The sequence below is a fragment of the Silurus aristotelis genome (assembly GCF_946808225.1).
Source record: "Silurus aristotelis genome assembly, chromosome: 3".
Classification (NCBI taxonomy): domain Eukaryota; kingdom Metazoa; phylum Chordata; class Actinopteri; order Siluriformes; family Siluridae; genus Silurus; species Silurus aristotelis.
In genome coordinates, this window is record NC_139576.1 from 7,907,957 (window position 1) to 7,929,985 (window position 22,029).

The 22,029-nt window shown below is 38.5% G+C and overlaps 1 protein-coding gene and 1 long non-coding RNA gene across 2 annotated transcripts in view; one reads left to right on the forward strand and one right to left on the reverse strand.

The window, feature by feature from the left end:
• pde1a (phosphodiesterase 1A, calmodulin-dependent) overlaps positions 1-20,737 on the reverse strand; it is a 92,191-nt gene extending 71,454 nt beyond the window's left edge. The window contains exons 1-2 of the mRNA XM_083537020.1: positions 20,036-20,737; positions 17,850-17,876 (exon numbers count right to left, since the gene is read on the reverse strand). Of these exons, the coding sequence (XP_083393146.1) occupies positions 17,850-17,876; positions 20,036-20,136 (128 nt within the window). The 5' untranslated portion in view covers positions 20,137-20,737. The remainder of the gene's footprint in view (positions 1-17,849; positions 17,877-20,035) is intronic.
• Positions 1-22,029, forward strand: part of LOC310723786 — a 72,367-nt gene that overhangs the window by 40,071 nt on the left and 10,267 nt on the right. The gene's annotated exons all lie outside the window — the stretch shown is intronic.

The window sequence follows — 22,029 nt, forward strand, 5'->3', positions numbered from 1 at the left end:
GGGGACCACTGGTCTAAACGTGGTGTATAAAAAGATCTGCAGCTTCTTTTGTTTTTAAATCTCTATAACCCTGTTCCCAGTGCATTTCTCGCAGGTCAAAGCCTGCATCAGAATCATAACACGGAGTTTCAGATGGCTAATCAAGCAGCACATGAAGCCAATGTTCCCAATCAGTGTTTTGCTATGTGCTAGCAGAGACTTTGCAAGCACATTACCACACAACTCGCCTGCACAGTCTCAGGCGTATGCTTAATTAGCACATTAATGCAAACATTCTGCTAATTAGCCTGTCAGCTAATATTAAGATTAAGCATTTGAAAGCACAACCCCCTAACAGGCTAGACGCTTTGTCAGTCTCTCTAAAAAAAAAGAATAAAAGGCAATACGTGAGAGGCTGTGGTGCTCATGGCCATTTGAAACATTTGTTGAATTAAGGATTAATGGATGAAAAAGAAAAACTGATGCAGAATGAAATCCACAAAAGGGAGAATGAAATCCACTGTGTGTTGTTCTGAATTAGAGCAGCAGTGTTTTCACTGTCTGTGTGGCTCGGATCGTGTTTCCTCATGTCTTAATGTGCTACATGGCAACGGGAGAACATCTGGCTAGGGGGAAAAATAACCTTATCGCCTATCAAGGAAAATATCGGAATGTTATGTGAGTCAACATTCATCAGTTTTCCCAGTGAAGCTCACAAACTCAGTCACTCTAATGCTGTGTTTCAGGTCTGCATTTTATTTTAGCTATATTTAACAAAAAAAATGTCTTACATTTCAGATAAATAAATACCTACGTAATAGAATAATGATGTATAAAAATGAAAAGCATTCCTAATTAGCAAGCAAATCAAAATGACTGCCCTTGCTCTCCATTACTGCAGCTATAGATTTCATTTCTGTTGTAACTGATACTATAAATCAGAGGTCCCCAAAAGTTTTCTAAAATGAAACGCGATTGAAGGCTGTGGGCTGAAATTATATGCATTATCTTATTATAACTTACTGTAAGTTCCCACAGTTACCGTCTTTTTTTATTCAATTAAACTGCTAGAAGTAAATTCAAGCAAAAAACAGTTTTTTGTTGTTTTCTATTTCAGTTCAGTGAAATTTTACTACAATGAAAACAATCCCATTTATACTACAATGAAGTTCACTGCCTAATACAGCTATTTAAGCTATAAGCAGTACAACCATATGTCTGAAATATCAGTAACCGCTGATGAAATACATGAAGCTGGTCCTTAGTTTTTAAAGGCTTTTCCACATTGAGCTGCAGCTGACTTACTGACAAAGTCAGCATATTATGTAGGTACAAGTCAGTTAGGTTGCATTCTTGATTTACACTTCTTATTAATCACACATTAGTAAACACCTATTGATCCGACTGAAAGCTGACTCGCAGAGGGAGATCCTGTCAAGGTTTCTGCTTTGTAACATAATAAAACATAAAACGTTATGTTAAATGTCAAATTGGAAATTAAGATTTGCGTCAATGCCATTTTTTCTCTTTTCCCCCTCTTCTTATATACGGCATGGCACACCAAAAATAATAATATAATTTTCAGAGTTGTTGCAATTTGTTTTGCTAAAATGTATAAAATAATAGCTTCTACTTGATCATATTTTATATATTTGTAGTCTGTGAAGAATTTTGTAGTAATTGGAATTCCAGCTCGATTCAGTGAGTTAGATCATTCATCGCAACTCATATATAAGACTTTTAACTCTCTCAACTGACAAAAAAACTCATTGTGATTTTGTACGATTTTGCTTGATTGCTAGTTTGACAAACAAAACAAGTATTTTAATTACAATAAAAAAAATTTTTTAGCATTAAGCATTGCATTTTAAGAAAACACACATAACTACATACAGCAAATTGTCAACATGCAGCCTTGCAGCAGATTCTCCCTGTCATCCTGCTTCATATACACACCTGCGACCAACACACATCTCATCGCTCTCGCTAACGAACAGCTCAGATGCTGAAAAGAGGTTTCCATGGGAGCATTTTGAATCAATTGAATTGCACTGCACAAGTAATGTCATAGCCTACATGCACAAATTAATGAGAAAAAAAATGCTTCACAATGCGAGGCAGTCTCTCAGCTCAAAGACTCAATAGAATGACTCATTTAGAAATGATACATTACTAGTATGTTGGACTTTCTCCTTTTTTCCTTTGTGAAATTCAATCCTTCACTGGAAATCAAGATTCCAAGACCTTTTGTCCAGCTCTTAAAGTCCAACCTGATGAATGACAGCCTTGGCTGCACTCTTTCTACTCTTACATTTCTAAACGAATGTTCACGATAAAATAGATGACTACTTTAATACTTCGGTTCGAGATTTAGTTCAGCAAAAATGAAGTGTACTTGACGCCAACCTTTAAAATAAAACGTGGACGAAAAAATGAGTCCTGTAGTTTTCCCTTAGACCTCCTTCTGACGCATTGAAAAGCTTTCTTTCTCTAGTCCAATGCACCAAATTATTGCTTTTCAAAACCAAATTAGTACCTTTCCTTTAAAAAAGTGTCTTTGGCTCAGTAATGGACTTCCTGTGGCTGAGGACACTCCTGCTAGCCATCAGGACAGGTTGGCTTTGTGACATTTACATTTTCTCTGAAGGATCTGTGGCCTGGCAGTCCTCTGCTTGACAGGACCGGCAGGGGGACGCTTCATTTAGCACTGCAATTTCTGAATGATGTCACGGAAAAAAAAAAAAAAAAAAAAAACGGGTAGGAAAAATCAACTGCATCACCTCTCAACCTCCACGATTGTGTGAGGGGAAGCAGTGGGGAAAACGGTGGTGCATAGAAGAATGCTTTAATCTTTTAGCTGCAGCTTGACATACACTCTTGTCCAGACCAGACTGTGCGGAATAGATTAGCTCCAAACATGAACATAACTCATGCTGCGGTCATTGAGAAATAACCCGTGCCATGTACATCTTAGCCTTCGAGAACATTTTTACTGGAGAAGTATTTCAACCCAAAAAATGTGATTATGGAGATTAGATTGCAGAAAACTGACCGGACAGTATTTTCTTTAATCATATACTCCATTTAATTTTAAGTTCTTCAACTCAGAAACTTTTAATTAATATGTCAGATCATAGTGATGAATCAACGTCATTGTGGAAGGACCTCTTGTGAACTATAAGTGGTAAAAATAGGTTTCCCAAAGGGTTTTTTGTGTCATTAATGGTAATGTGTTTCCTTAAGGGATTTCACTTGGAACCTTGTGTGATCAGGAAACACTCAGTTGTTAGGCTGTACCTTTAGAAAGACTTAAGCATTCCTCCCAGAACAACAAACTCAAAACACACATTTAGGTTGCCAGGTTTAAAAGTCAGCGAGTTATAAATAGCAGCAGTTGATAAGCATTATAAAGCATTCTTTGCTCCACACAGCTTCAGAAAAAAAATGGGTTCATATTTTGTCATAATTGTTGAAAGTGTGTGTTTTTTGTCCATTAGATTGTATCCAGTGCATAATTTGTGCTTAAAATATGAAGTAACACCAAAGGAGAGGTGGCCAAGCAAGTGTTAACAGAAGAAAAAGCTCTCAAACCAATGCACCAAAAGCACTGTAAGTGCTTCAGGCAAATACGACTGGAGTCAGTAGTATATGTTTTGTATAGTCAAGTCAAGAAGCTTTTATTGTCATTTTTACCATATACAGCTGACACAATACACAGTGAAATTAGACAACGTTCATGTATAAAGCAAATTACTAGAAGACATGGAGTGGAGGAATTTGATTGTCTTACATGGAGCCTTGCATTGAAGGTCCCTGGTCTAGTGGTTAGGATGCGGCGCTCTCACCGCTGCGGTCCGGGTTCGATCCCCAGTCAGGGAACCACCCCCAGGCACTCTCAGTGCCGGTCCCAAGCCCGGATAAATGGGGAGGGTTGCGTTAGGAAGGGCATCCAGCGTAAAAACGTGCCAAATCAAACATGTGGATGATCCGCTGTGGCGACCCCTAATGGGAGAAGCCAAAAGAAAGTTTTTACATGGAGCCTTGCATTAACACCTTTGGGGTGAACTGGAACACCAACTGCACACCAGACCTCACAAAACATCAGTGCAGGACCTCACCAATGCTCTTGTGGCTTAATGAACACAAATTCCCACAGATACAGATACAAACTTTAGTCAAAAGTTATAACAGACCTCAACATCTATGAAATAAACTGACTGCATGCCAGACTTTCACTCATCATCAAGGTAAAGCTGGGACTTTTTACATCTTACATGTACATTACAGGGAGCTTGGGTCAGCTGTGCTCCAGCACCCCTGGAGCACAGAGCGCCTTGCTCAGAGGACCCATCAGCAACCCAGATTCTTAATCACTGAGCTCCCACTTTCCATAATCAGGACCTAAAACCACAAAGTTCTTGTGGCTGACTGAACACAAATTTCTACAACCATGCTCCAAAATCTAATAGACCGCCTTTTTTTGGAACAATGGAGGCTGTTGAAGCAGCAAGGAGACTTTACAGTAATGCTCAGTATTTTAAAACATATAGTGCACCACCACTCAGGGCCAAACCTAAAATGATCTGATCCTCAGTCAGACGTATTAACGTTGTGCCAATGTTTCACCTTTGGCTTTACAATGTGAGATCTTTTGTGGCATCATTTTTTGGAAAATCTGGAAGAAGAAAACATTCTAAAAAGGGAAATGCCGCTGGGGATGGTTTTGCATCGACAGCCTGGGGATTGATGAGATTACGGAGCAACACGGGAGCTCTGAGGATGGATTTGGAGTGTAGTTAATGTGAACAGTCTACTACAATGGCTCAGAACCAGCTTAGACATATATGTAAAGTACATATATGTAAAAAATATAAATACATACATATATATGCGTTTATATATACATTTGCGGCATTTAGCAGACGCCTTTGTCCAGAGCAAAGTACATAAGTACATATAAGTACATATATATATATATGTGTATGTATGTATGTGTGTGTGTGTGTGTGTGTGTGTGTGTGTGTGTGTGTGTGTGTGTGTGTGTGTGTAAGTACATATATGTAAAAGTGCTATATAAATAAAAATACATTTAAATGAATTGAATTGATCATTCATGCCAGAAACAAAAATGGTGACTTTCTTGCTTTTTTAGCATCTTGTTCTATTTTGTCGCTATGGGTTAAGAAATGACAAAAACTCTCAAAAATCTGTCTTTTCCCACCATAACCATGATGCATAAGCATGTGTGACTATGATCGCAAGTCAGAAATTGGTCATTCATGAAATGCAATTTTTGACATAAGAGACATGGTCATTCAATTAACCAATTTCACTATGATATAATGATTGTACTCATACGTATTGTAGGCATATATTTAATCACTTTTATCTTTAGATATTTAATAGCTCAGATAGGTGGCACACTTGCACATTAAAATAAATGAGTACAAGCCCTGACCTAGGATCAGCTGTCCACTCATATGATCATTATAAAGCCCAATTCAAAAGCAGATCCCAGATCAGTGCTGGTATTCGGAGAAGTTTGCCACACACACCTCTCTAAGCCTCTTAGAGAGTCATCTATGCTGCTAAAGCAACCATCACGAAGGAGACAGTTGCTCTGAAGTGGATAGCGTTGATATGCAGCACAAAAATAGACAGCTCTGTTTTCCTGGCTGTTTATGTTCACACAATCCTCAAACTCAAAGTACTCATGAAGTTTGAGGTCGGATGATCTCAGAACAGTTGACGGTTATTAATGGAGTCAACATTTCCTTTTATAAACAAACAATGGGGTTAAGTCCGATCAGAGTCGAACTCTGCTTTCACCGTTTCGGTAAATACTATTTTTGTGAGCCAAAAGGTTGAAATAAATGATATGTTGGATGGTTATTGAAATTGTGAACGGTCCGGAACGCTCAGAGATCGAATGGTCATTGCATAGTGACACTTCTATTTTCTCAGAGCACTCTAAGGCTCTGATCTAATCAAAGCCAGAGGCAGGCGGATCTATTTAGCCGGTAAACAGACAATAAATGGTTGCTGCACACAAAGCAGCAGAAGCCAACAAAAGGCCTGCCATTTGGTTTTACACACGCAAATTGGAAGTTAATGTTGTCTTGTATTTTTGTGCCTGTAGAAGCAGTCATGAATGTGGGCGAACAAAAAAGATCCCGTTGCTTCAAAGCAACAGATGTCCATTTAACATAAAAACTGCCAACATCAGTCTCCAAAACAACGCATGTCCTTAATCGATTGCTTTATTATCTTCTGTGTCTTAATATCCACCATGCAATATACAGTTACAGTACAAATGATTCATTATATGCATTTTTTCAGTATCATTAATGCTATTTCTTTTACCTTGTAGCTCTGATGTAAAAATATCACTTATCTTTGATAACTGTTAACACCATGTCAACTAATGATCAAATCCATGTCACCTTAATTAAACTGAACAGCATGTGTTAATGTTTTTCGAAAAAGCTAACCCATAATTTGGCTAGTTTTTTTCTCACTACCCTCCTCTAATACACTGACCAGGCATAACTTTATGTTTACCCATCAGGCATAATATTATGACCACCTGCCTAATATTGTGTTGGTCCCCGTTTTGCTGCAAAAACATGGCCCTTTGAGCATTTCCAGCATTAACTTATTCAGCAATTTCAGCTACAGAAGTTTGGATTGTCTGTTGGATTGGACCACATGGGCCAGATTTCGCTCTCCACATGCATCAATAAGCCTCGGCCGTCCTTTCTTGGAGCACTTTGGATAGATACTGACGACCAGGAACATCCCACAAGAGCTGCAGTTTTGGAGATGCTCTGACCCAGTCGTTTAGCCATCACATTTTGGTCCTCGTCAAACTCACTCAAATCCCCATTTTTCTGCTTCTAACACATCAACTTCGAGGACAAATGTTCACTTGCTGCCTGATAAATCCACCCACTAACAGGTGCCATAAAGAAAGAGATAATCAATGTTATTCACATGTTATAATGTCATACTGTTATGCCTGATCAGTGTATACAAGGTGCTGCAAAATTGTCAAGAATGTCCAACTAGATGCAGGTAGATATGTGGCACAAATCCTAACACATCACCATCTGATTCAGACTTTATTCAAACTCAGTTTTGTATCACCTTTTAGCACTATGGCTCATCGTTCCTTCCTTAGATTTCTGGAAGGACTATGAATGAATTTTCGATCCATCACGACTAGCTGCCATGATGTGCTAACTGCTACCTTTCCATTAGCAATTCATTGGTGCATTAGTCATTTTGGCTTGGGTTTCCCATTAACATGTGCCAATAATTGGACTGCCTCAAACAAACAGACATCCATCGAGGAAGGCACATGCAGTTGCCAAGAGACAGCGAATCCTCGAGTGTCATCCAAATCCTCGAGTGAAATGAAGGAGGGGAACTGGGATGTTGGCCAATAAGAACCTACTGAGAATACACTCATCGCAATACACGCAGATGCAGAGAGAGAGAGAATTAAACACACTTCTCACATAGCCTTCACTTGGGACATGCCTATGTTCCAGGGCATCGCCTGGCTCTACCCCCTCCATCCCTTTATTATTTAAATCCTTGTTCTGGACTTGGGATGCATTGATACCATGTAAACCATGTAAACTAATAGGCTTGTGTTTTAGAACTGTATTAAGTTGATTTGAAATACAGCAAATTCGCTAGCTGCACTAGTTTCTTTATTTTGATTGTAAGAAAAGATAAATTTTTATGTTTCAATTTAATTCCTCGCTGTCAATTGGCTGATCATCAAGAACAACATACTGGAAAAGAGCTGTTGTTTTCACTTAGCGCATTATAATTTTTTCTCACCTAGCCGGTGCTTGCCACTGCCGTGTGCCGCTAGCAATGAACTCTTCGTGCTGAGTTTTATGTTTAAAATGTGGCCGCCTGTAAACACTAGAAGAGCGTGTGTTTTAGCAGTGCTCAGTGTTCAGCTTTAGCTCTATTCGTATACATATACATACATACATATATATATATATATATATATATATATATATATATATATATATATATATATATATATATATACATACATACACATATATATATATATATATATATATATATATATATATATATATATATATATATATATATATATATATTTAAAATGTTTAAAACTTTCTGGCCCGGAAATCCTCTGCAAAGTCTGCTTTGCTTTGCCCCAGTTAATTGTGAAATATGTCTGTCATGTCAAACATTCATTAGTGTCTTAAGGTTATGCCAGCGGTTCTCAATGTCAGGGATTCACCCTGCCACGCCCCCCTCTGTAGCTGTCAGGGATTCACCCTGCCACGCCCCCGTCTGTAGCTGTCAGAGATCCACCCTGCCACGCCCCCCTCGATAGCAGTCACGCTGCTTCCCAAGATTACCGACAGCTGTGGCTCATGAAAGATCAGACTACATAAACTCACGTTCTTGAGTCACAGGCTGTCGGTCGTTATATTGTCAAGCTGGACAATCGCGTGGCTGCTCGACCGCCAGCTGTATATGCGAATTCCACTTCCGACTTGGATTACTCATTGCCGAAGGCTTTATGGATTATGCTTGGGACATTCGAACTCATAGCGGACAACGCGTATCGAGCGGATGTCTTTGTTTGTTGTTTTCAACGGCTTATGAGTGTTTCTGTGTTGTACGGTTGTTGAAATAAAAGGACAATGATCGGACTATATCGGCTTCCGCGTCTGCAGCCTGACACTCAATTAGGCATGCCACTCTATAGGGAATAAAAACGTGGCAATTGGGGCGCATTGACCAGCAGGATTTATATATATATATATAAATCGGGTAGAAGAGGAGGTAAATGGATGTGTTGATGGAAGACATTCATTTAGTGAATTTGAAATAAGCAGATGTAGAGGACAGGGTGGAGGACAGGGTGGCAACCCCAAATTGGAGCAGGCGATAGAAGTCGATGACTATTATGAACTTATTTAGACACACCTTAGCTCTATCACATTCAGCAAAGTTTTTAATTAGTTTTCCCAGTTGAAGACTTTTGCTATTCTCCTGGATGCCCCTTTTTGCTAGCTTTTATAATCAGTTTCTCTTAAATCTACTCCATTAATTTCCGTTTTTCCACTTTTTGTGTGGTAAAGAAAACGAACCAAAGCCACGTTTCATTCTCTAAACCGCCAATCTATGAGCTAACCTCATAGGTTGCCATGCTGAACGACTGCAACGCATTTCTGGGAAATGAATATCCCAGACAGTTCTGGCGTGTCGCTGAGAGTTAATGACTTTTCTGCGGCACAAAACAGAACTTTGTAAAACGCTCGAGACAATAAAGGCAGATGGATGAAATGCCATATTTTAAGATTTTAACCGTAAATGTCATATTGTCAAGTCTTCTGTCTTTTTAGGACCTTTATCATGATTTTTTATTTTTATTTTTTAAGAAATTTTTCACAATTCCTGTCACTCCTGTCACACGTGTACAAATCAAGGTGTTATTATAGACAAATCCCATAATCCTTTTATTTTTTAGTGTATGCTGCACAAAGGGCATTTCAAATTGCTTTGTGACCTCCAAGTTGTCCTGATCTGAGTCCAGTCATTAATTACACAATGATGTTTGGAAGGCGAAAAAATTTTATCTCTAGAATTGAGTAAATCTGATAAGATGACATTTAACAGCAGGGAGTTCTCCTGTTCACTCTTCTCTTGAGTAGAGTACAAATGAGGCACACTTTTGCAGTACAAAAGAAACGATGGAAAGTTAGTCTATCCGTGACTGTTCAGTGTAACTGGAGGTAATATGAAGCCTAAATAGTAATTATCATAATAGTCAAAGGAATTCATCAGGGAAAATTTATTTTGTTTAGTTTCCATTTACACTATGCTTCAAAAGTGTCTGGATAAATGGATTTTCATCTCCCAAACAGTGATTAAACTCAGAGCTTGGCTTTATCCTTAAAATAAATCTGTTTTTATGGTAAAATATATTTATACTAGTGGTGAAACTTCCTGGAATAAAGTCTCAATATGTTCACTGCACTCACTATCATTCAAATTAAAGTAGAATTGCATAGTAGAACAGGATTGCATTCAGAATAGAGGACATGGCAACCAGTGCATTCAGTGTATTAAGGATATGCCCTAAGGTAACATTAGCTTTCTGCTTGTATTCATTATTTGGCCCTATCTCAATTTCAGTCTTTTACATCTGCCACTTGTGAGATTGTCATTTGTTTATGTAGTCACTTAAGAGGTTTGGGCTATAAATCTCCTCACACTATTGAGGAGTTTCATGACTGGTTAAGAAATTAAGCAACAGAGGTCATGGCCCTGCGCAGGAAACATTTCCGTGGAATAGCTTATGGGGGCCTCTAGTGGATACACGAACATTTGACCAAGCTAGGGGTCAGTTTTTCTTTTTTTCAGCTTATATTTTTCTACAACAAAGGATTGATCATGATGGCATGGTTTTATACTTCATCTTCAAATCTTTTAAAGATTCACAACATTCAGCAGCTACGATGCTCTGTGATGGTTAGACGGCTTTCAAGAGACGAGTGCATAGAGCCAAGGCCCTGTGTGAGAGCAAAAAGCTGTCTGGAAAGCAAACAAGATGAAAAGCTAAGCAGGCTCTTTTTTTTTTTTTGTAATATTTGCTTTCAGTTTGTGTAATGTCAAAAATAAATCTCTACTATTTCACAAGTCTGGTTTATGAGGTCATTTTATGTATAACACTGCTCTTCAGTATGACATTGTCTCAAGGTTACCACGAGGTTGCAGTGTCTAAGCAACAACCCAAAGGGCTGTAACTTACAAATATCTAGCATAGTGATAAACCAAAATAGACCATTGACATTTAGGGTATCTGTGTCAGAATGATGCAATAAAAGTAGGATATTTTCTTATAGCTCAAATCTACACCATCTGGAGGTGAGAATGGTGTCCAACCTGATTACCATCACAAAGTCATTCCCTGGCTTACTCACAAATTAAACAACATACTTTTCGTCACTGCCTTAGTATCATTTCTATAATGTCTTACCTTGAAGTACTTTCTTTTTTATGCATTCTCTTCAGCTGAGAAAACAGCCAGGAAATCCCTGTTACTGTATATTGTACGGTGCTGCTAAAATGATAATTGTAAAATGTAATTGAATTTTGCTAAAACAAAAAATCCAATCGCGCTGCAGAGAGGAATGCGCCAGAAGATCGTTCTTTCTGAAGGGTAAACTATTTTGTTGCGAGTCTAAATAACATGCATCTAAATAACATGCATTTGGAAATGAGATTGGAAATCCATCCATCCAGCCAACCGTTTGCAAATCCATCCGTTCAACCTTGTATCAATCAGTGCATTCATCCATCCATCCATCCATCCATCCATCCATCCATCCATCCATCCATCCGATTAATTCACCTATCAATCAACTGATCAATCAATGCACCAATCCAAACCAGAATGTAAATGTACAGTGCATCCAGATAGTATTCACAGCGCTTCACTTTTTCCACATTTTGTTATGTTACAGCCTTATTCCAAAATGGATTACATTCATTATTTCATCAAAACTCTACAAACAATACCCCATAATGACAATGTGAAAGAAGTTAATTTGAAATCTTTGCAAATGTATTAAAAATAAGAAATGGGAAAAATGTACATGCAGTAAGTATTCACAGCCATTGCTATGACACTCATAATTGAGCTCAGGTGCATCCTGTTTCCATTTATCATCCTTGAGATGTTTCTACAACATGATTGGAGTCCACATGTGGTCAATTCAGTTGATTGGACATGATTTGGAAAGGCACACACCTGTTTATATAAAGGTCCCACAGTTAACAGTGCATGTCGTTGCCTTGTACTTGTACATGTGTAATGACAATAAAGTTGAATCTAATCTAATGTCAGAGAAAATACCAAGCCATGAAGTCCAAGAAATTGACTGTAGACCTCAGAGACAGGATTGCGTTGGGGCACAGATCTGGGAAAAATTTCTGCAGCATTGAAGGTCCCGATGAGCACAGTGGCCTCCATCATCCATAAATGGTAGAAGTTTGGAACCACCAGGACTCTTCCCGAGAGCAAAGCGGCCCGGCCAAACTGAGCGATCGTGGGAGAAGGGCTTTAGTCGGGGAGGTGACCAAGAACCCATAGGTCACTCTAAAAGTGCTCCAGCACTCTGTGGAGAGAAGAACCTTCAGGACAACACCCATCTTTGCAGCACTCCAGAATCAGGCCTGGATGGTAGAGTGGCCAGATAAAAGCCACTCCTCTGTAAAAGGCACATGACAGCCCACCTGGTGTTTGCCAAAAGGCTCATGACCAGCCACTGCTCATCACCTGGCCAATACCATCCCTACAGTGAAGCGTGGTGGAGGGAGAATCATGCTGTGGGGATGTTTTTCAGTGGTAGGAACTGGGAGACTAGTGAGGGTCGAGGGAAAGATGAATGCAGTAATGTAACAGAGACGTCCCCTGGAACCTCTGGACTGGAGCGACAGTTCATCTTCCAACAGGACAACAGCCCTAAGCACACAGCCAAGATAACAAAGGAGTGGCTGATGGACGACTTGTAAATGTCCTTGAGTTGCCCACCCAGCACCCAGACTTAAACCTGATTTAACATCTCTGGAGAGATCTGATAATGGCTGTGCACAAATGCTCCCCATCCATCCTGATGGAGCTTGAGAAGTTCTGCGAAAAAAAGAATTGGAGAAACTGCCCAAAAAGAGGGGTGTCAAGCTTGTAACATCAAACTCAAAAAGACTTGCGCTGTGATTGGTGACAAAGGTGCTTCGACAAAGCATTGAGCAAAGACTGTGAATACTTACGTATGTGATCTTTTTTTCATATTTTAATACATTTACAAAGATTTCAAACACAATTATTTTACGTTAGGGTATGGGGTATTGTTTGTAGAATTCTGAGGAAAATAATGAATTTAAAGAAATTTGGAATATGGCTGTAACATAAAATGTGTAAAAAGTGAAGCGCTGTGAATACTTTCTGGATGCACTGTAAATAGACTTTTATCTTAATAAACAATTGTTAATTTTTGGGTACCACAAGGTTCTGCTTTAAAGCTAGTGCTGAAACACAAACAGAACATCACTTTTAATTGTAGGTTAAACCTAGGTATACATACGGTATATGTAAAAAAAATAAAAAAAAAATCCTAATAATTAAATATTTGAAATATATCAATCTTTAAAACTTTAAATTTTGTGTAACAGTACACAGAATTTATGGTTCGATACGTACCATTGAATTTTAAGACTAAGTATTTTTCTGTTCAATTTGAGTACAGTCAGGGGGAAGAAATGCGAAATATAAAAAATTGCTTGTCGTTTTTTATATTAACGCAGGGTATTATTATTAACATTTGTGATCATCAACATTGTTACAGTTGACTTTTTTTTTTTAAATGTTGTTTTTTTAAAACAATTTTAAATAAAATGCCTACTTGGTTAAATAATATAATTTTTTTTATTTTATAATTTTTTATACAAATCAAATAGAATTAATCTAATAATTGCAATACACTTTTTATATCTATTAAATTATGTAATCAATTATTTATTCATTCATTCATTCATTTCCTCCCGCTCATCCGTAATTCGGGTCACGGGGGCAGCAGTCTAAGCAGGCCCCCGCCTTCGACTGCTGCCCAATCCTCACAGCACCGTCCCTTACGGTCCCTCCTGCAGGTGGTGAGCCCACGGGAAGGGTAATCAATTAAATTGGCACAAATTGGAAAAATTTTATTAAATAGTTTACTTAACTGTTGTACTTATTTCAGCATACTTTAACAAAATGTCTTTATTCCTTTCATTCTTTATTTATTCACTTCCTCGGTATGTGGAATTAACAGGATGTTCTTCTTTAAAGGTATATTCTTGAAGCTGGACATAAAACACTGAAGAATCCATGGCGTTAGCGTTAGCCACTAACCACTTCCTTGTTAGCAGCTAATGCTAACACCGTTTGTGTTGTCATGAATGTTGTCATGAATGCGCCAAACTAATCTTATTTCCTGTACAGAGTGAGTAGCCACAGTGACAATGCGCAAACTCTAGTTTCTTTTTTATACCCCTGGTATTGTTGTGCATGTTTTCAAGTGTAAAAATAATAATACAATTGCGTAAAAAGTATGAGGCGAAGACTGAACAAACTTGTATTCACTTAATTACTGTACGTATGATGTATTATAATGCTGGACACACTGTTCCCACTCACAGCAAAGAGGCAAATTATGAACAAATTCAACTACAGCTTTAGTTTAACAACCACTTATCAGCACACGAGGACGGCGTCATCACACTTTGGCTTCACGATCACACTAACCGTGTGTGTTACAATAGCATTTAGCACAATAACTTGTGTGTTACACCTCCTACAAACACATGAACAAACAAAAGCTGGGTTGCATTTATATATATAGGGTGGCAGTGTTGGTGATCAGGCAGGTGGTAGGCTGATGGTATTTGGTTTTTAAATTGAGTGAGGGTGGTTGCAGGGGTAATAAGTTGCTAAAGGTGGTGATGGTGGTGGGGATGAAGGTCATTATGGTGGTGTTAATGGAGAAAGTGACAAGGGAAATGGTGCTAATATGATCCTAATTGTGTATCTGTTTGAGGGTGACGGTGTTGGTGATAAGTCTGGTGGTGTGGTATTTGGGTTTTGAATTGGGTAAGGGTAGTAATGCAGTTGGTGATGGAGGTTTGCTAATACTCAGGTTGGTGGTGAAGGTGGTAGGGGTTGGTCAGGGTTATAGTGGTGATGTTGATGAAGTTGATAAATCTGATGGTGGGGTATTGAGGTGGGTCAGGTTGGTGGTGGTGATGGTGGTAGCAATAGTGATAGGGTGATGAAGTAGGTGATGGTGGTGGTTAGGTATTATGGTGGGTGGTGGAATGTGAGTGGGTGTAATGGCAGTGACAGAGGTAAGAGTACTGGGGATGTATAGTCTAGTGGAGAAGAATTGTAATGGTGATAATGGGGTGGTGATGATGGGGTTGGGGGACTGGCAGAGGGCACGTGGGTAATGCATCCAAGATACAACAAGCTTGAACATACAACACTGTTTACCATAAGGGTTTTGTTTAGAAATGAAAGTGCATTATGGTATAAGCAGAATTTATTTATGTAACAGGGGTGTGTATTAGACTTCACTTCATCGCAACCAGAGCTCTCAGGCTAGCATGCTCTGTGTGACAGAGTGGAGGCACTATAGCATTAGAACACACACACACACACACACACACACACACACACACACACACACACACACACACACACACACACACACACACACACACACTTACTTCCACCCACACGCACATACAAGAGCCAAGTTGCTTACTCAATTCATCAATGCTCGGATCTCTTTAGATTTCTGCAACCATTTCATTCTTTTATAGCACCAACTTTTCACAGATATACACTAGAGCTTACCCATAATCCATCACACTTACAGACAGGTATTTCGCAACAGTTAATAATCAGGTCAAGTGATGCATATTGTTACTATTAACACTTTAAATATGATTACTTCCAGTACAGTTTACTATTAGGAGGAACTTGCAAGCCACACTGTATCTTTTACTGCATTGCTGATTCTATAATTTAGTTAATCTGGCAAAAAACTGACCATGACTGCAGTCCACTGAATGAATGTTCAGTGAGGAAAATAAATCTAGTGTCAAGGGTGATAATCTTCTTCCTTATCCACGTTTGACCAGGTTGTACCATTATTTAATGGTTGGGGCGTGGCTTTAATATTTTACAGGCATCACATCACACCCCAACCAACAACCCTACTGTATCTGTGTGTAGAACTTGCATTGTATTTTTACAGACCAAACCAAGTACTGGAATTATATTGTAGCACAAGCAATCAATGTCGGTAAAAACATGGCTGTAGTGCAGCAACTTGGACTATTATGGCAGATCCTCTTGCCTTTAAGGGCATTATTTACCTGACATTATTTGAACAGTGGTGGACAAAGTGTATAAGCCATGCATTTGAGTCAAAGTAGAGATACACTTGGTAAAATATTACACCCCTAAAAATGCTTCCTTTAAACTTTCACTTGAGTCAAAGTACAAAAGTATATACCTTCAAATGTACTAAAGTATCCAAAGTACTAAGATTTATTATGGCTGTAATGTTCCTATTATCATTTTTATCACAAGACTCTTTACTTAATTAACTCAGTTTATGTGAAAAGACTTTAATGTTACTCTTAGTACACTAATCTATCAGTCAAACACTAACTGATATCTATCCAAATTATTATGAGCCAAATGCCTACTTTTCAACTACTTAAATATTTAATATACGCAAATAAGGTCATAGGTGTTGTGGCGAGTTCGAGTCATGAGTTTCTTCCATTATTTATTTCTCTCAAAATGTTCTGCTGTTGAACTGATGCTGAACTGTATATTGGTGATAAGTAGATACACCAAGCGCCAATCAAAACAAGTTTAAAACAGAGCGAGACTCGACCCTGATTGGTGGCTTTCTGCGTGATTGACCAGTTAAGTTTTTATCCTCATAAATAAAAAGAAACGACTGATTTTGCTAAATGTAATCGAGTAAAAAGTCATATATTTGACTTTGAAATGTAGTGAAGTTACATCATCAAATTAAAATACTTTAGTAAAGTACAGATACATGAAAAAGTTACTGTCCAACACTGCATTTAAACTGGTTTAAATAATTACTATGATGACATGCCTTGTTAATAAATTTAATGACAAACCCATTCCATTTCAAAATGAATGGACAGAGAAGTACATGTTCATTCTCTACTTCTAGTAAAGAAAAATTTATACATTTTAGTAACTAGTACCTAGTAGTTCCATAATAGTTCCATAAACTAGTACTAAAACTAATAATTAAAGGTTACTTGTTAGTTTTCAGTCATGCTAGTTGCTTATCCAGATCACTGTAAACAAGGAAACTTGCATAGCAGCATTTTCACAGATACTTTGCTGAATAATTTGTTTTAACAGAGATCTTAATACAAGATGAGAATGGAAAATGTTGATGGTGGTGGTATTTGTTTAAAAGTTAAAACTTTGTAAGCTGATCTGTTTTTAGAAAGTAGCAAACTAAACGAATAAAACGCTGCTGCATCTAAATCTTTTCAACGCCATTATTAGCAAGTAGTTATTTCATAGTTATTGTGTAAGGTGATGGAAAGAAATGTTAAGCCAAAATGTAATCAACCTGTCAATGAAAAATCTTGTAATGTAAATACAAAATAAACTTTAAACGCCAGTGAAAATTGTAAGATTCATTAACAAAAAGTTGTTTGGGGTTGTTTTTTTTCTTTCTTTCTTTTTAAGGAGAATTGGGGGAGGAGAAAGTGGACGACCACTGTAGTTTAATGGAATTCCTCTGATAGATACAACCACAAAGGCATCAATAGTCAATTTCCCCACGCTGGAATTAACATATTACCATTTCTATATTTGTTTCTGTCTAATCTAGCAATTGATTACTGATAAACAGGTTTCTGGAGCACTCTGGGGACTAACAAATTTCCTGTCCGTTAATGTTTGTTTAAGTTATTTTTTTTAACTGCTTCTCAATGTTTTGCTCCAAACACAGTATAATAATTATAATGACATAATAACTGCATACAAAAATATGAATAATAACAAAATAACCACCTTTAATATAAAAAAAAAAACAAAAACAATGTCTAGCAACACTCAATGTGTAAAATCTTTAAACCTTATTCCTCTCTATTTGGCAAGCTGTTGTCATGTATGAAATCTCCACCGAAACCTTTTGTGCCAAACAAGTGAGTGTAGTGCAAATCCCACAAGAAGAGGATGAAATTGTTCTTACCGCTGAGAGGTCGTTTTGTACTTCTGCCTGCAAAACAAAACAAAAAAAATCATTGTATTAGACCAGTTGTGGGCTGGATTTGTAAAAAAAAAAAAAAAAAGAAATGGCAGGAGTATTGTAGCCTGTGTAATCGTGTCCCGGTTGTATCGTGATAGGGTCCTTGGGTCATTCCATGAGTGTGTATTTGTTTGTGTGTGAATGTGTGTGGCCTCCGTACTTTCTCTATACAGAGGACCAGAGTTCAGAGCCAACCGATGTGCGTAGGATGCCTCATCATGTGTGAACCTCTCAGAAGTTTACACTTTTACACTACATGCCGTGCGCCAAGCTGCTTTCCTTTAATCAATATGACTTTTCTAATGTTCTTTAAAAAATAAGAATCACTCTAAAACTATAATAACGCTTGCTCGCTCCGCACCGACAATATGAATGTAGGTTTTAAAAAAAATTATAATTGTTCAAATCTACAAAAAATAATAAAATTATTATAGTAAAAAGCATTTTGTATTTATTTTTGCCTTTTCATCCTGTTCTCTGTCTAAAACGTTTTATTGTGTCCCAGCTGAGCAGGTGAAGAACGGATAAATGGATTTTTTGCTCAGGTACTTTTAAAAGTGTAAGGAAATAAAAACACAGATTTGAGGAACTGAAGGTATATGAACCGTAGACATTTGGTATGTGGCCTAACTGCTTCTAGAACGTTCTTTCTCACAATATATCTAGCTTACTATTTTAAAGAACATTTTTAAGCCAGGTCTCATGTGGGTTCCTTCCAGGTTCTCGGGTTTGGACAAAGGTTTGTGGACAGCTTATCATAAGATTCGTATATACTTATTAAATACCTAATTCCACATTTAGTCCCTATTTGCTGTTTTAATAACTTCCACTCTTCTGGGAAGATTTTGGAGTTGGGTAATGTCGGGTAGTCAAGTCAAGTCAAGTTTATTTCTATAGCGCTTTTCACAACAGACATTGTCTCAAAGCAGCTTTACAGAAATCAACAGTTAAGGTGAACGGTGTGTATTTATCCCTGATGAGCAGCCATGGCGACTGTGGCACGGAAAAACTCCCTTAGATGTTATGAGGAAGAAACCTTGAGAGGAACCAGACTCAAAAGGGGAACCCATCCTCATTTGGGTGACATCAAGAGTTGGATCATAAATCTTTCAACAATACAGAACACTGAAGACTAATGTTAGTGGGGTTGGTGAGGTAAGGAGCACTGGAGTACGGTCAGTGTTTACATTGATTCCAAAGGGTTGAGTTCAGAGCTCTATAGAAGGAGATCTTCAGATTCAATCCATGTAAAGCATATCTTCATAAAGATATCTTTGTTCACATGTGCATTGTCATGCTAGATCATATTTGGGATTCAGGTCTCCTATTCAAGTTAAGGTAAATTGTCATGCTACCACAGCCAAAAACATCCTGTAGACCCATTGGGGTAACGGTTTGAGGAAGAACCACATAGCTGGCAGGTCTCTCAATACATTTCTTTATATAATGTATGAGAGAATGAAGTAGATAAAGTGCCTAAATTGTGTGGATTACAAATGCGACCAAATACAAGGTTTTATTTATTAGTTTTGGCACCACACAATAAAAAAGTAATGTCACACAAAACAGCACATATGCTGTTTACATATGTACATATTTATCTGCAATTGTCAATTTGCACAATTGCTACTATTTGCACTTTTGGTAGACCACAAACTGCGTTTTGTTGCTGTGTATCTGTACTTTGCAACGACAATAAAGTTTGTTCTATCTATCTATCTATCTATCTATCTATCTATCTATCTATCTATCTATCTATCTATCTATCTATCTATCTATCTATCTATCTATCTATACTGTATGAAAGGTCAATGTGAAAGACTCTGTGAAAGACTCTCTCCTAAAGCATGCATTCGAACCAGAAAAAGTCTAAAAGTCCAACTATGATAAGTAACATACAAAATAAATGTAGATAAAAATCAAAGAGAGCTGGGAAATAAACACAGCAGGTCATAAAACCTCAAACGCAGTGTTTTTCTTAATTGACAACTACAAAACACTGTGACGGTTCACGGAGAACCTGTAGTATATGTCGGCACTGGAAACATGCACTGAAATACGACACACTCCACCTGCATGAACTCTCGAACACCGATAAACCTGAGAGACAAGTGCATTCGGCGACTTACATTCCTCTGAGCCGGAGCCACATTTTCTCCGTCTGCTCATTCCTGCTGTACTTCATGGAGTTGCTCTCCAGTCCGTCCACGTCGCTGGAGAGTGAGTCCATTGCTTGCAAAAACCTGTGTGTGTGTTTGAGAGAGAGAGAATGCGTGTACTGTCCTACGGTGTAACGGAATCAGCAGGGAGCGAGTCAAGCATGAGCGTGTTTGCGTCCTCAGACTCAGAGCGCACCATCCATCCTGGAGTCCACCGGCTCCATAGAGCATCAGGCAAATAGTGTGTGTGTGTGTGTGTGTGTGTGTGTAGTATGTGTGAGCGAATGAGAGTGTGAATGTGTGTGAGAGAGAGAGAGAGTGTAGCGTCGCAGCACTGACAGCACAGCACACCTCTCTCAGTGACACACGAGCTACATATACACACACTCAGACACACTTGCACAAAGGTCCTGTTCACGTGGACTCCCACCCTCTATCTATCATTTTCTCTCTCTCTCTCTCTCTCTCTCTCTCTCTCTCTCTCTCTCTCTCTCTCTCTCTCTCTCTCTCTCTCTCTTTCTTTCTTTCTCTCTTCCTCTCTCTTCCTCTCTTTAACCGGAACTGCAGCTTACTGAGGATCCATCACACTCACTGTTTCTGAAATCTTTCCAGATCCCTTTAACTCCTCTTCTCTCCTCTCTCCCTCCCATTCTCTCTCTCTCTCTCTCTCTCTCTCTCTCTCTGCTTGCTCACTCGCTCTTTTTCTTACTGTTGTGATGGAGGCGTGCTCTCTTCATGACACAAGCGTATCTGATCTTCTGATGATGACATTCATATTCCCAATAAACACACATTCTCTCTCTTACACACACATACACACACACACACGGCCCTACACACTCAAAGACCCGGGTGCTGCTAGAAACGTCATAGCTATGGTTTCCGTGTTGACCGGTTTCAGACAGTGAGCAGATGGGCTTCAAGGCAACCCCCCAATTTCTCTCTCTCTCTCTCTCTCTCTCTCTCTCTCTCTCTCTCTCTCTCTCTCTCTCTCTCACACACACACACACACACACACACACACAAACACACACACACTGTTTTTGGCAATGCACCAGGGAAGCAGTCTCAGATGCACCCAAACAGCAAGAGAGATAGAGAATAAAAGAGGGAGAGAGACTAATAAGGAAATGGGCGTTGATATCATCATCATCCACATCAACATCAGCATCATCATGCACCTGCTGCTGGGCTTTTCCTTTTTCTCTCTTCAGTTTCTCTCCTGATTTAAACACACAGACACACACCCACACATACACATATACACACACAGCGAGCCCTAGAAACAACTGCTAGTGCAATGGCAACAGCCTAAAGAATAGATATGATGTCTTTTTTTTTTCCAGCGTGTTATGATGGTGTGTGAAGGCTAATGGAATTACACGGAGAGCTACTTCCAGTATACAACCCCCATGACCACCCCACCCCCTTTGCTTCTATTCCCACGCATGCATCACAATTTCACAGTGCTCTTTGTCCATATTCTTTCACATCCACTTTATTACAGTAGATACACCTGTTGCTATGCAGTTATCCAATCAGCTGATCGGCGCAGCGAATAACGTCTTGTAGATGCAAATCGCTGGTTCAAACATTTCAGAAACTGCTGATCTCTGCAGATTTTTACATGCAAGATCCACCTGTGTGTAAAAAACCAAACAAAAAAAGCCTTGAATTTGGGAACGCTTAAAACTGCTATGAAAGGTACAGTAACTTAAATAATCACTCTTTACAGCCAGGGTGAGGTGAAAAGCATCTCAGAATGCACAACATGGCAACCCACACCTCATCCGATAAACAGACGCCACCCTAGAAATGCTATTTTATTAAATTTGGTACTGTAATAACAGTTTACTTAATTTTATAATCAATAATGATTTTTATTAATACATTTCATTATTTTAACATAAAATTATTTTAACCACGGTAAAGCGGGGGATTACTGAACAGTAATACCGCAGTTC